This window comes from Chaetodon trifascialis, chromosome 18 (assembly GCF_039877785.1).
Source record: "Chaetodon trifascialis isolate fChaTrf1 chromosome 18, fChaTrf1.hap1, whole genome shotgun sequence".
In the NCBI taxonomy this organism is placed as follows: domain Eukaryota; kingdom Metazoa; phylum Chordata; class Actinopteri; order Chaetodontiformes; family Chaetodontidae; genus Chaetodon; species Chaetodon trifascialis.
Genome location: NC_092073.1, coordinates 771892 through 788229, shown reverse-complemented (window position 1 = coordinate 788229; position 16338 = coordinate 771892). Strand labels below are relative to the sequence as shown.

Here is a 16338-nt window from a genome sequence, read left to right as displayed (position 1 = left end):
GGAGCAGTCTGAGCAGGGATGCCCAGACTTCCCTCTCCCCGGACACTTCCTCCAGCTCTTCCGGGGGGATCCCGAGGTGTTCCCAGGCCAGCCGAGTGACATAGTCACCCCAGCGTGTCCTGGGTCTTCCCCGGGGCCTCCTCCCGGTGGGACATGCCTGGAACACCTCCCTAGGGAGGCGTCCAGGGGGCATCCGATAGAGATGCCCGAGCCACCTCATCTGACTCCTCTCGATGTGGAGGAGCAGCGACTCTACTCTGAGCTCCTCCCGGGTGACAGAGCTCCTCACCCTATCTCTAAGGGAGTGCCCTGCCACCCTGCGGAGGAAACTCATTTCAGCCGCTTGTATCCGGGACCTCGTTCTTTCGGTCATGACCCAAAGTTCATGACCATAGGTGAGGGTAGGAACGTAGATTGACCGGTAAATCGAGAGCTTCGCCTTTCGGCTCAGCTCCTTCTTTACCACGACAGACCGGTACAGCGACCGCATTACTGCAGCCGCTGCACCGATCCGCCTATCAATCTCACTCAATCTCACGTTCCATCCTTCCCTCACTCGAGAACAGGATCCCAAGATACTTAAACTCCTCCACTTGAGGCAGGAACTCTCCCCCAACCTGAAGGGAGCAAGCCACCTTTTTCCGGTCAAGAACCATGGCCTCGGACTTGGAGGTGCTGACTCTCATCCCAGCTGCTTCACACTCGGCTGTGAACCGCCCCAGCGCATGCTGAAGATACTGGCTCGAGGTAGCCAACAAGACAACATCATCCGCGAAAAGCAGAGACGAAATCTGCCGGCCCCCGAACCGAACCCCCTCCGGCTCCTGGCTGCGCCTAGAAATCCTGTCCATAAAAATGATGAACAGAACCGGTGACAAAGAGCAGCCCTGCCGGAGTCCAACATGCAACGGGAACAGGTCCGACTTACTGCCGGCAATGCGGACCAAGCTCCTGCTCCGGTTGTACAGGGACTGTACAGCCCTCAACAGAGGGCCTCCAACCCCATACTCCTGGAGCACCTCCCACAGAACGACGCGAGGGATACGGTCGAATGCCTTCTCCAAGTCCACGAAGCACATGTGGACTGGTTGGGCAAACTCCCATGAACCCTCAAGCACCCTGTGGAGGGTATAGAGCTGGTCCAGTGTTCCACGGCCAGGACGAAAACCGCATTGTTCCTCTTGAATCCGGGGTTCGACTATCGGCCGGATTCTCCTCTCCAGTACCCTGGAATAGACTTTACCAGGGAGGCTGAGGAGTGTGATCCCCCGATAGTTGGAACACGCCCTCCGGTCCCCCTTTTTAAAAAGAGGGACCACCACCCCAGTCTGCCAGTCCAGAGGCACTGTCCCCATCTGCCACGCGATGCTGCAGAGGCGTGTCAACCAAGAGCGCCCTACAACATCCAGAGACTTGAGGTACTCAGGGCGGATCTCATCCACCCCCGGCGCTTTGCCACCAAGGAGCTTGCGAACTGCCTCAGTGACTTCAGCCCTGGTGATGAATGAATCGACCTCTAAGTCCCCAGTCTCTGCTTCCTCTACGGAAGACATGACAGAGGGATTGAGGAGATCCTCGAAGTATTCCTTCCACCGCCCGAAAATATCCCCAGTCGAGGTCAACAGCTCCCCACCTCCACTGTAAACAGTGTTGACAGAAAGCTGCTTCCCCCTCCTGAGGCGCCGAACGGTTTGCCAGAATTTCCTCGAGGCCGACCGGTAGTCCTCCTCCATGGCCTCCCCGAACTCCTCCCAGACCCGAGTTTTTGCTTCTACAACCGCCCGAGCTGCCGCACGCTTGGCCTGCCGGTACCCGTCAGCTGCCTCAGGAGTCCTATGAGCCAACCAGGCCCGATAGGACTCCTTCTTCAGCTTGACGGCATCCCTTACTTCCGGTGTCCACCACCGGGTTCGGGGGTTGCCGCCATGACAGGCACCCCCGACTTTACGGCCACAGCTACGGACGGCTGCATCAACAATGGAAGTGGAGAACATGGTCCATTCGAAATCAATGTCTCCAACCTCCCTCGGGATCTGGTTGAAGCTCTCCCGGAGGTGGGAGTTGAAAACTTCCCTGACAGCGGGTTCCGCCAGACGTTCCCAACAGACCCTCACGGTACGTTTGGGTCTGCCAAGTCTGTCCTGGTTCTTTCCCTGCCAGCGAATCCAACTCGCCACCAGGTGGTAATCAGTTGACAGCTCAGCCCCTCTCTTTACCCGAGTGTCCAAGACATACCGCCGAAGGTCAGATGATACGACCACAAAGTCGATCATTGACCTCCGGCCTAGGGTGTCCTGGTGCCACGTGCACTGATGGACACCCTTATTAATTAGAAATTAATTACTTAGTAAATAGTTGCAAGTTATCAGGTAAATACTGGGTAATTACTGGGTAATTATCAGAGTCATTGCTACCCTCACTGTCACTTCACAGGTTGATTGGTAATACATAATCTATAATTCCTGGATAAATACCTGGTAGTTTTCAGTATATATCTAGTAAATACCAGGTAACTAGTTCTAGTATTTACCAGGTAAATATCAGGTAACTACCAGGCAAATAAGTGGTAGTTACCAGGTAAATACGTGATCATTTTTGAGTAAATACCTGGTAATTACCAGGTAAATATCTCAGTTATTATCACCCTAACAAAGTCAGATATAGACACATTCAGTGGGTTTATAGTCTACAATATGCAATTGCAGGATATCTACCAGGTAATTATTGGGTAAATACCTGGTAGTTGTGAGGAAAATATCTAGTAAATACCAGGTAACTTGTTGGTATTTACCGGATAAATATCAGGTAAATATTTTTAACTACCGGGTTTAAAATCTACAATATACAATTACTGCGTATCTACCCGGTAATTATTGGGTAAATGCCTGGTAGTAGTCAAAAATATCTTGTAAATGCTGGGTATTAAAATGGTAAATACTGGGTAATTACATGGAAAATACTTGTCATTACCAGGTAATTACATTTAATGACTTGATTATTACTTCGTAAATACATCTTATTACCAGGTAATTACCGGACTGTAAAAGGAAGGGTTACCAATTTAGAGTCTCTTCGATGGCCGGTCGAAAATGTCTCCAAACTTATTATTACGTGACTAGAATTTAACTTTGGAAAAGTTATGCAGCTTAATGTGGCAAGCAAAATTAAAGTTAAAATAAGCTAAAAAAAAAAAAAAAAATAGAAAAATAATATTTTTCTGAAAAAAGAAATCAAGCTACTAGGCATAACTATGAACAGCAACTAAAGAACTGAGAGGACAACGAGACAAGACGAAAACAAGACTAACATGAAATCAAGACTGAACGACGACAAGAAGGGATGAGAAGTAATGAGAGAAGTATGAAGAAGAAGAATGAATGTCTGCTGCATACTGCAGACAGTATATTTGCTCCAGGGCATGTCTAATGACAAATAGACCATTCCGCATGTGTAGATGAGCTGGAAGCGCAGTGCACGAAGATACCAAAGTCTGTGCCTCCACGCCCCATCAGCAAAGCGGACCTGACTTTGGGCCGTGCCTGCGTGAGGAATATGTGAGGAATTGAAAATAGAGCCCAATGACTAAAATGCCATGGCACAGAGGACAAACATAGGAGAGCTGTTTAACGGTTTTATTCAGTAAACAAAAAAATGAATAACCAAAATCTCTCCCACAGGAGGAAAAAACATTACACACAAAAGCACACGATAACTAAGAGTGTCCCAAAAACAAAATACTACAAAACTAAGGAGGCAGACAGGCAGGAATATTAATATACAAACAGTCACAGAAATAAGCAGCTGCTGCATGGCAGCGCAAACCTCACCAGGAACAATGACACAGCATACAGAGATCACAAGCTGAATTCAGGATACCAAGACGATCTGACAACCAGGAACAAAAAAAACACGGAGCTTAAAAACTGGTGGAGATAATTGCAGGATGCCGATCAGCTATGTTGCCTGCTGCTTAACACACCTGCCAGCGTGTACAAAATAAAGAGACAATGAGACACCAGAAACTCAAAAAACAATATTAAAAAAAACCCTGAACTCACACAGGAAGAATGGATTCAATTGAATATCAGCAAATGCTGGAATCAAACATCATACTGTCTGTAAAAAAGCTGAAGATGAAAAGAAGATGCCTTCTATAACAGGACAATGATCCTAAACACTCTTCAAAATCAACAATGTACTCCTTCAAGAGACACAAAGTGAAAGCCTTGCTGTCGTCCTCAAAGTCCCCCTACATAAATATCACAGAAAATCTGTGGATAGACCTCAAAAGAGCAGTGCATGAAAAATGCTCCAATAATTTCACAGAACTAGAAGCCATTTGACAAGAAGAATGGTTGACAATCTCCCAAACAAGACCTCAAAGACTCCTAGCTATTGTGTGTAGTCAGCAATTATTGTGTGTAGTCATTTATAAAGAACTTGCTTATGTGAGTTAGTGTGTATGGAATATTACAGTCACTGTAAGCAAGCAAGAACTCTGTAGCAATCTTCAGATTGAGACTAAATTAATAAATTGGCTATCGATTTTTACCTCTTGAACAGTGGTGCCCCGAATTGAATTTAATCAATGTTAAATTCTGTTATTTAATACGAATACTATTTCTCATGGCCAGAAGTGAGTGTGCATCCCCCTCTTCCTCTGAGAAAAATAAAGTTATTTGCTGTAATAATTTAGTATCTCTAGTGTAAAATATGCTACATCATAGTTGTTTTAACCTCTCTGATCATCAGACTGCTATGTTTCTTGTGATGTCCGACTTCGAAAAAAACAAAGTGTCGTGTTTCAAATCTTTTCTAGTATCAAGTGACATTTATAATTCCAGTGCAGTGATCATTCTCATATTTTTTTAAAAATATAAACATTTTAAAATATAAATTTCTCCCTAGGAAAATATTTTAAGAAAGATGAAATGTAACAGCTGAATATTGGACCCAATGTTTGAAGACAGTATATGCTGTGTATAAATGCTTTGGTTATTAAGTACAGCAGCAGGTGTATATTAGCTGTCCATTCTGTGGTGGGCAGGGTGCTTGTTGCTCTTCCCTGTGTCACTGCCCTCATTAAAGTGGCACAGTGCAGCCCCCCTTAGACAATCAAGCTTGCCCGAACACACACGCCACCTATAAATCACCTCTTGAAAATCAATGGGCTTTAGTTAGCCTGGGACTCATTGTGTCCTTGGAAAGGTGTGCAATGAATTGAGATGAAGTAAGAACAAAACAGCAAGAGCATCCTCTGAAAGAGGGGGAAAAAAAAAAAAAAAACTCCACAGTGTAGCTGTGATTATAGTTAGACTGAGTTTTAGGGTGGAAGTATTAGTCAAAGCTGACAAATATTAATTTTGCATAATGAAACAATCCATGATGCTGTTTATTTTCCAACCCATATTTTGCCTTTCTAATAGAAGGAAATGTTACCTTAATTAAAGAAGCACCTTGAGATGATCATAAATAAATGTAGCATGTTAAGGGAAAAAAGTCAGAATAGCTGCAAGAGGAACTACAAACTACATGTCTAAGGTGTTTTTTGTTCATTTTATTGAATTTTTAATCATAATATCACTGTTATGTGACTGTTATAGTGAGTCACTCCCCATAGACCCCCAATTAAAATGTAATAACAGAAACAAATATGTTGACAGCCTGATACAAACAACTGCAAGAGGGGTGAATTTTTACATAACTCACTTGATTTAATCATTAAGGCTTAAAGTTGTGTATAATTATGTCTGCTTTAAATGACAGCTAGCTACCAGATTTCAGAAACCATTCAGGCTTTATTTGGCCCACCACAACTGAACCTATTTGTTAATTTTTCGATTAGGCAGGAGTCTGGTGGAGTCAGGCACTTTCAAGTTGGCGGGCGATGGCTGGAACCACTGTCACTGAGCTTTACAATGTCTATGTCGAAACCTATGGCTGACATCACAGAGACTACCTCCATGTATAATACAGTCTATGACAAGGGTCCTCAAATACAAATCATGAAGGTCCACAATTGTTTTTTTCATACAAGCATGGGTCCATTTATTAATGTCGGCCAAGTACAAGGCAGGTCGAAGGTGGTAAAGGTGGTTTTCTTTTGTCCAAACAAAAATACAATGCACATTCTGATTAAATAAAACTAAATTAACAAAACATTTTCTTGACTTAAAATAAAAATACAAAAAAAACAAAAAAAAAACAACAACAACAACGTGCAAGTACAATGTCTACACATGTACACTAAATAATTGACAAGATCTGTCATTAAGGTGCAAACAATAACTAATGACAGTACATTTTGTAACTGTAAAACACTGCTGGACAAAAAAGAAAACATGTGCAAGTAGTACAGTACATGTTCACATGTACAGAACATAAATGACAAGCTCTGTCATTAAGGTGCAAACACAATAATTATTAACAGTAACTTTAACTGTAAAACACTGCTCAATGAGAGAAATGGCATTTGGGGTTTGAAGCCATGGATTTGAACTTTGGCACATTTTCACTTTTTATCAGAGCAACTGTCTTTAAGCATATTAAGCACATAGGTTTGGTACTTGCAGGTGGTAAAATGGACGCATATTTGTCAGTCCATTCCTCATTGAACATTAGTAGATGGAACTGTAGTCAGTGTGACAGACACAGTGAAATACTCTACAGTTAAAAATGATCATGGAAATGTGGAGAACTGGAGATCTCAGGTTAGCTATAGCAAACATATGCACCCAATTTATGAAAGTCTCTGATAGAACTATCATCCTTGGAGGTGATTTAAATACAATTCGGGACTTGAACCTTGACCACTTGAATGCTACAAAAATTCTCTGGAATTAAATATGAGCACAGAAATTAGGTTTTAGATAAATTAAATTTTAGAGGCGAGCACTTATCGGGTAACATGTGATGCCTATTCACTCCAACCAGTATTGCCACAAAAAAATAAATAAATAAATAAAAACCCATCTTGTTTGATCCACATTCACAATCATCTTGTCATTAAATTCTGAAAAGGCATTCCGCATTAGAAATATTTGGTTTCAGGGAGCAATTTAATCAATGAATCAAAACATTGTAAACTCATTCACAGCATCAGTAATCACAAACAATATAATTTCACAATGTTTTGCACTTCACACAGGTACATGACAAGGATGAACTCTCTCACCACTTCTGTTTGCTCTGTTAATTGAACCTCACGCAGCTGCCACCTGCCAAGACACCCAAATCATTTGTATAACCACCCCGTACACAACCCATATGCTCAGTCCATATGCAGATGACCTCTTACTATATACACATCTTCTAATCCATTTTCAATCCGAGTGGAACATTTTCTAGCATCTTGGAATATTCGAATAACTCGTTCAAATCCACTACTCTCCCAGTTAACCAGGACCAGTGGAATGTAGTGACACCACCAATCCCTCACTTAATATACCTACAGATAACATTAGATACCTTGGCATTGACATTTCCTGCAACATTTTAGAGCTGTTCGATGTTCATGCTAATTCTTAAAACCACTGAAAATCAGTCCAACTATTGGAAAAACTTACCAATCACACTTGCTGACCACATAGCTGCAGTGAAGATGTCAGTCCTACCTAGAATCAATTATCTTTTGTCAATGACTCATCTTTCCAATATCCAATTGGTTACCAATTCTAAACTCAATAATCACAAAATTTTACTAGAAAAATAAACAACCAAAAATTAAACTCTTAATAATTTTTTATAATTTTTTTTTTTTTTTAGCTCAGTTACAATACATAATGGCAATTATATATGGCTTGAAATTGAACAGAAAATATGTGAGGAAATCCACACTAAAGATCTACCATTCTTGTCCCAATCAATAAAAAAGCATAATTGCCATCACCATTTCAATAGGAAATCAATAGGATCACCAACCACCCACTTTATTCCTGTAAACTCAGACTGATTTGGAGCAACCCAAGTTTCTGAATCAATGAGACCAGCCTCACATTTAATTAATGGAAAAGTAAAGGAATTGGCCATGTACACCACTTGTTTAAAAATGATTCATTCTTAATCACCCATGAACTAACAGAAATATGACATCACCTAAGAAATCTTTTCTCCAACTTAAGAATGCAGTTAAAAAAAATAAAACATTCCAACAATAATTTGCAACCACTGCCATTAAATGAAAACACAGCATCCATTGCAACATGTAAGAAAACTATGTACACATACATTTTAGCAAAAGAAAAAAGCACTGTCCATTCCACTTACAGACGGAAAAAGATCTAACAATCAAGACTGATCTCAATTTCTGGAAACAAATATGAAGCTTTGGGCACCTGTGGCTCAGGAGGTAAAGAGGCCGTCCACCGATCAGCAGGTTGGTGATCCCTGGACTGCCGACTGGCCTCGGCAGTCCACATACCGAAGTATCCTTGGGCAAGATACTGAACCCCAAAACTGCCCCATATGCTGTGCCACTGGTGTGTGAATTCATATGTACGTCGCTTTGGATAAAAGCGTCTGCCAAATGACTATTTGAAATTGTAAACTACTCCTGGACAACCATCTTTTTCAATTACAGCAAATCCAGTATAACATTATGTAAAGAACACTCATCACCAATCACAGAATGCATCTCATGGGTTTCATTGATACAGATACATTATATTGCCATAATTATTGGCTCACCTGCCTTGACTTGCATATGAACTTAAGTGACATCCCATTCTTAGTCCATAGGGTTTAATATGACATCGGTCCTACCTTTGCAGCTATAACGGTTTCAACTCTTCTGGGGCATGCCTGGGTGCTTGATTTTATACACCTGTGGCCATGGAAGTGATTGGAACACCTGATTTTAAATATTTGGATGGGTGAGTAAATACTTTTTGCAATATACTGTATGTGTCTACAATACACTCACAACACAAAATGTCTGGGAAATTGTAATAGATGAATACTCTGTCCTCATCTCTTTGCCTTCTGGGAGATCTCATACTCATCAGTTCTTTCCACAAATGTCTCAAAACCTTACTTATCATCATGACCATAGTCAAAAAAACCATACTTCTTAAGTGAAAATATAGACCCAAACTCTCAATGTCGTACTCGTACTCGTTGTCTTCCGCTTATCCGGGTCGCGGGGGCAGCAGCCTCAGGAAGGAAGTCCAGACAACCCTCTCCTCAGCCACTTCCTCCAGCCCTTGCTGAGGGATCCTGAGATGTTCCCAGGCCATCTGAGAGACATAATCCATCCAGCATATCCTGGGTCGGCCCCGAGATCTCCCTGAGATGTCCCCTGGGGAGATGTCCAGGAAGCATCCTCACCAGATGCCCAAACCACCTCAACTGGTTCCTCTTGACATGGAGGAGCAGCAGTTCTACTCCGAGCTCCTCCTGGATGTCTAAGCTCCTCACCCTATTTCTAAGGCTGAACCCAGCCACCCTGCAAAACTCATTTCGACTCATCCAAAAAATTCAGTGAAAATTTAGTGGAACCTGTCCTTGTAAGCCTCAACTTGCAGACAGGTTGACCCCCCTGGATTCCTTCCTTATTTATCTATTTATTTTTTGTTTGTTATACATTACCATGATTCATCTGTTGTGATTATTGTTAATCTTATTATGATCTAGGATTCGAGCATTCACAATTATTATTCCGTTATTATTGCTAATGCTATTATTACTGTCATCACCACCAAATGGTAGTTCTGAAGTCATTTGAACTCATGAAATCCATCCATCCATCCATTATCTATACCGCCTATCCCTTTTGGGGTTGCGGGGGGCTCGAGCCTATCCCAGCTACAATGGGCGAGAGGCGGGGTACACCCTGAACCGGTTGCCAGCCGATTGCAGGGCCACATGCAAAGACAGACAAACATTCACACTCACACTCACACCTACGGACAATTTAGAGTCATCAATTAACCTAATGAGCATGTTTTTTGGTCTGTGGGAGGAAGCCAGAGTACCCGGAGAGAACCCACGCATGCACGGGAAGAACATGCAAACTTCACGCAGAAAGGCCCCGCCTGACCCGGGGATCGAACCGGCAACCTTCTTGCTGTGAGGCACCCGCACTACCTGCTGCGCCACCGTGCACCCCAACTCATGAAATCAAAGTAATGTTTTGTGTTGTATGTCATGTTGTGTACGTGTTTATCTATCAATTCATAAAATAACAATTGAGAATACTTAGCAGTAGGTTATTCAAGACACAACAGAGAATTTAATGCTTATAGGACTGTATATTTATCGGACATGAAAGATAGAAGACAGAACATTGTGATTGTTTTTTCGTTTACTTTCTGAAACATTTAATACAGACAGCCTGTGATAAAATTGAAGCATGAATTTAAAAAATTGAAGTCACAATTTTTTGCAGCAGGCTGAAAAGCAATGGACACTTAAAACTTAAAACTTAACAAGAACATAGAATTGGTGGCACACTGAGGTTTGAGCACAAGAACAACTGAACTGAGTCTCAGAGTGCTTTTTGAGTGTAGTGGAATGAACACAGATGGGGGGGGGGTAAATACAGATATATATATAGATAGAAAACATGAAAAATAACTCTAAACTAATTACATTACAGATATGGCTTCCAGACTGGAACTGTGATGAAGATGTGCCTGAGTTGAAGTGCAACCGTAACGTGACACAGCTGCATCAAGTGGACATCTGAAGTCTATCATTGGGGAGTTGAGGTTGGACTATCAATTTATAACAACGTGGGTGAGTTGGAGTTGCTGTCCATCCTAACTCTTTCAAAGTTGTCTCCTCAACATCTGTGTGGGCTCAATGGCAAACACTGTATTCAGTGTTTGCCATTGTTATCACAGCAGTGTCACCTTGTAGGACTTCTTGATACTGATGTCATCAAAATTTGAAGTGACCGGGCCATCAAGCAACTGTCTTTAGCAGCTATGACAACATGGCTGGTATTGTATTCACCATGTGAGTCTGTGTGTTTGTGTGTCATTATGGAAAATGTGGCCCTGAAGACAACCACTGTAAGGGGAACTACCAATGATGTGGTTTTGAGTCATTCTGTCTTTCTGTTGGTGGACATATTTTGTCAAAGCAAAGGCATCACAACTGTGCAAGATAGTCATGAAACTGCACAGGGGTTTAGCTGAGATCAAAATGAAGGCTAAGTTAGAAGACTGGTGTAGTCTGAGCAAGGGCGGAAGACGTAGGGGGTAGGAAATAAGGTCTAATCTGACCAATAATCACTTCTATGTCCAAGCACTGTAGATCCAAGGTGTAAATCGTTAAAAAGAATTGGAAAAAAAACAAAAAAAACCCATTCATATAGATTCAGGCACAATGGAATACAGTCGAAACCGTGTTGAACACTAGATATTTAGAAACATAATTGACACAAAAAATACAGAAGAAAAAAGGCACATGCAGTGAGTCTGGCTGGCTGAGCGAGTTTTCATCTCCATCCTTGGTCTTTATTTATTCTTGGCAGCAAGCGGTTTGCGGCTAATCTTCTTACTCTTATCATTGCTCTTCTTTGGAGGTTCTGGGTTGGCCTGCATATGTCTGCCATAGAGACTGAGGAAGAGAGGAGAGAAGATGAGGAAAAAGCAGAGCAGAGGGGAGGACAGCATAGGAGAGGAGAGAACAGAGGAGATGAAAGGAGAGAAAAGACTTCATTCAGTATGCACAGATAAAATAACTACTGAATTCTCTCAGACAAATAGGTGTGTCTGCATAGCTATGCACTGTGTATGTTTCAGAGGAGAAAATTGTTAAACTACTCATACTGTACTATCCTCTTCTCTGCTGTCCATCTGTACGCTGAGCAAAAGATGCTGCTTCTCTGGGCCCATGTATGCATTTTGCTAAGGAATCCATTTTCACTGGAACATTCATCCATGTATCAATTTCTCTGTCTAATGTAGCAATAGAAATAACACTAAATGACTGCTTCTGTGCTTATATGTGATCAGACAGAGGCAAAACAACATCAAAATTACTGCTACTTATTTCTAGTGACTCTTCTCTCTAGTGGCCCCATTGCCATAGATTTAGCTAAACAGCTGAAGGTGGATAAATTACAATTACAATTAGTCATTTGGCAGACACTTTTATCCAAAGCGACATACAAGTTCACACACCACCGGCGCAGCATTGGGGGCAGTTTGGGGGTTCACTATAGTTTGGTATGTGGACTGGCTATGGATCGAACCACCAACTTCCTGATTGGTGGACGACTGCTCTACCTCATGAGCCACAGCCGCCCCAGCTGTATAAATGTCAAGGTCTGGTTAAAAAAATACTTGCACACAATCACTGTGATCCTTGCTATTCTTATGTTCACACAGACAGACAGACAGACAGACAGACAGACAGACACACACACACACACAAACACACACACACACACACACACACACACACACACACACACACACACACACACACTCTCACTTCTGTCTGTCACTTCTTCTCTCCCATGGGTGTCTCTTGTAGGCAAAGAAGGGAGTGAAAGAGCTCAGTGGAGTGGAAAAGACTTTTTCTTCAGCTCCGTGTCTCTGTCCTCCTGCCTACAGCTTGTTTCACATAGAATTGTGTCTTCATTTTTCCTCCTCTCATTGCATTCAACAAATTTACTAACAACAGTGAATTGTTGGAGTGTGCAGTGAAGTGAATGATCCACCAGTGGTCATCAGATAATACAATAATGACCAAGAAGATTGTGCAGTATTTGTATAGAGTTCATTAAAACGGTTAAAATATACGTGACTTGACCCTGCCTCTCGCCCGTTGACAGGATAGGGATAGGGATAGGCTCCAGCACTCCCAACAACCCCGAAAGGGATATGCGGTATAGAAAATGGATGGATGGATGGATGGATGGATGGATGGATGGATGGATGGATGGATGGTGACTTGACTGACTGTCTGCTTGTTGAATAGAATGAACGTGAGTGTCAACACAATCACACTGTTAGAATATGTTACAAATTTAAAAACGTGAACATCTTCGTACTAATTAAGAAAGTACTAATGTGTCTGTAGGCGTTAGAATGATTTTTGTGGCTTTGAAGGCACACTGCGAAAATAACCATGATGCTCTCATAATGATGTCATCAGGGACAGAGCTTCATCACATGGTGCAACGACAATCACCTGAAGCTCAATATCAGCAAAACCAATGAGATTGTGGTGGACTACAATACTTCAAATATGAATGTTGCTGCAAAGAAGCAACAAATTGACAAGTGTCGATGCGTGGGCACCTTCAACCCAGCAGTACAGAAGATCTACACAATGATCAGTTTCAAGGTGGGCACCAAAGATGTGAAATGTGAAACATGGTAACAGTCTCCCCTTCCCTTTCATCATCGATTCAATATTGATCATGCTTTTATAAATCTGTCTCCCAAGTCCTCCAACTTCACAGAAGAGAAATATTAAACTGCCCATTCATTTAGCACTCCATCCAAAGTCTCACTTTCACATTCACTTTCTCCAGACTTGCAAGGTTGCTTTAAACTTTGTACTTTGTACTCTTGCTACCTGGTTGCTAGTCACTTAGTTGAGTGAAGTGACTAGCCTGGATTGATGGTGGTCACAATGGATGTCAGTTGTCACCTTTCAAATTTCAAAGTCAGTTAAAATCAAAACCTGTGTCTGCAAAAGAACTTCAGCAAGATACTCTGGAGTGGTGGTGCACTATTCTACTGTGCAGTGACATCTGCACGAATATGATCTTCATGGAAGAGTCATGAGAAAAAAACCTGTTCTGTATCCTCACCATAAACTTGTGTCAAAGGTTTGCAAAGGGCCATCTAAACATGACTGATGCATTTTGGAAAGAAGTCATGTGGACTGATGAAATAACTGAAATTAAAAGAGAACATTTTGGCCACAGTGAGCAAAGGTATGTTTGGAGAAAAAGTGTGTTGAATGTCATGAAAAAAACACTGTCCAACTGTTAGGCACAGGGGTAGATTGATCATGCTTTGGGCTCGTGTTGCAGCTAGTGGTACGAGGAACATTTCACTGGTAGAGGGAAGAATGGATTAAACTGAATACCAGCAAATGCTGGAAGCAAACATAACACCATCTGTAATAATGCTGAGGATGAAAAGAAGATGGCTTCTACAACAGGATAATGATCTTAAACATACCTCAAAATCCACAATGGACTACCTCAAGAGGCACAAGCTTAAAGTTTTGCTTTGGTCCTCACAGTGCCCTGACCTACACATCATCAAAAATCTGTGAATAGACCTCAAAAGAGCAGTGCATACAAGGCTGAACCAAATTACTCTTATTTGGCAACAAAAAGTAAAACAAAGGACAGAAGTAAAAAGTAATCTTGCTTAGAATATTAAAGAAATGTGTCATATTTAACTTTATGCAATTTGTAAATAAAGTCCTCTTTTTCTTGCTTAGTTATTCACAGAAAGTTTGACATGGGATGTCCAAACTTCTGCATGCCTGCACTGCACTGTGGCTTGGGGCAAGCTTCTTTCATGATCAGGTGTCTCAGAATATCACCTGTTTAGGTTGCAATTTGCTTATTTTTAGCTTCACCAAAACTTCTCTGGCCAAATAAATATTTTCTGGCCTACAGTAACTCCTGGTACCACAAAGACGGTGGCAAGAGGAAAGCTACTTTAAAAACTTCATAACATCCCTTTCAGAACCGTATAGCCATACTTTGTGTAAAGTTAACATGGAAAGAGGGAGAAGGTTGATATGGAGAAATAAACCCGGACATGATGAATCATCCTGCTTATTGCACGGTTTACGCGTGAAATTATAAATTTGAGACAATAAGTTACTGGTTCACATTAACTCATCCCAAATCTGGCTTGATTGTTAATGCTCTGGTCGAAAATTATGAGGACAGTGCATTTTTTGAGGGGTAACATTATATGTTTTATAGCTGTTTAGTGCTAACTAATTAGCACTGGCCCACTTCTAATCCTCCTTCTTCATTGGCATGTAAATATCTTTATCTTGCAAGCTAAAGCAATAAGTATGTGAGTTCAAGAAATGTATATTGTATAAAATGGTTCGATTTTATGAAATAAATAATGGCTATGCACGTTATTATTTACGTTACCTGTGCAGGGCTCTCAAGTTTTGAACTGAGTTCAGAGTGAGATTTGGCAGTGGCAGTGAGGGTTGGGGTGGGGACGGGGGTCTGATCTGATAAATGACACATAAATTGGTACAAATAAAAATATTTATTTAATTCAGCATTTCTTAGTGCAACTGCTCAGTGCGTAAAAAAAACACAAAGTGGCTCCCAGGCAGAAGACGGCTCTGATCGTTCACTTCAAAGAGCGGCTCTACGAGCCGTTTCGTCTGCGACCGATACATCACCGATTCCTCTATCTGTTCCACTGTTTTATAAAATAGTGGCGCAACTTGGTGGGCGTTATCCTGATAATTTCTCTGCGTGAGAAATACAAGATATGGCGTGTGAGCATGTGAATGGGTTGAAATGCCTGTGTCAACGGGTGAGACTTAAGAGCTTTGCCAGTGAAGTCTCTCCGGGGATGGTGGCTTTGCCCTGCATGTTTGCGTCTGGGGCATGCACATGCGCAGTTGGAGGAATCGCCGATCGATTACTTTCCCCTGCGGCTTGACTGTGACCTCAGTTGTAGAAAAATTAGTTGTATTCATAAGAATTTGCACTCACAGCTTTTAGACTCATACTCATATAAAAACACTTGTAACCCGAACCCAATTTCACAGACTCACATATATGACAGCGGAATTTTGTGACTTTTATGACACAGAAATTGTTAAGTTTACAAATACGAAAGTTTAATTATGGACACGTCTTTTTGACAGCGATCTTACACCATACAGGCTGTGCAAAGATGCCCCTGTGACAATCCAGCACATAACAGCTGGGTGTAAGATGCTGGCAGAAAAGGCATACATGGAGCATCATAACCAGGTGGCTAGCATTGTACACAGGAACATCTGTACCGAGTATGGGCTGGAGGTCCCAGGATCAAGGTGGAAGACGCTTCATGAGTTGCTGAGTTGGTAAGTCACCTGCTATTTGGCCCGAAACACAGTCACTGTAATTATGCACATGAAATGCAAGAAAACTTCTTGAGTTAAATAGGCTAATTTTGAAATTTATGATTGTTGTTTTACCCGAAAGATCCTAGAGGCTATGTTGTCCAGGGCTTAATGCCCATGGTAGGGTCTCCCAAGGCAAACAGGTTCTAGGTGACGGGTCAGACTAATGCCACATTTCCACTAGCGCGGCTCGACTCGACTCTACCCGGTTGTTTTGTGTTTCCATTCGGGATAGTACCTGGTACCCGATACTATTTTTAGTACCAGACC

The 16338-nt window shown here is 41.9% G+C and overlaps 1 protein-coding gene across 2 annotated transcripts in view; it reads right to left on the bottom strand.

Annotated features, from left to right (window-relative positions):
* Positions 1-10111: 10111 nt before the first annotated feature.
* Positions 10112-16338, bottom strand: part of rsu1 (Ras suppressor protein 1) — a 99308-nt gene continuing 93081 nt past the window's right edge. For both annotated transcript variants that reach the window (XM_070986344.1, XM_070986345.1), the window contains exon 9: positions 10112-11562. In XM_070986344.1, the coding sequence (XP_070842445.1) occupies positions 11460-11562 (103 nt within the window). In that variant the 3' untranslated portion in view covers positions 10112-11459. The remainder of the gene's footprint in view (positions 11563-16338) is intronic.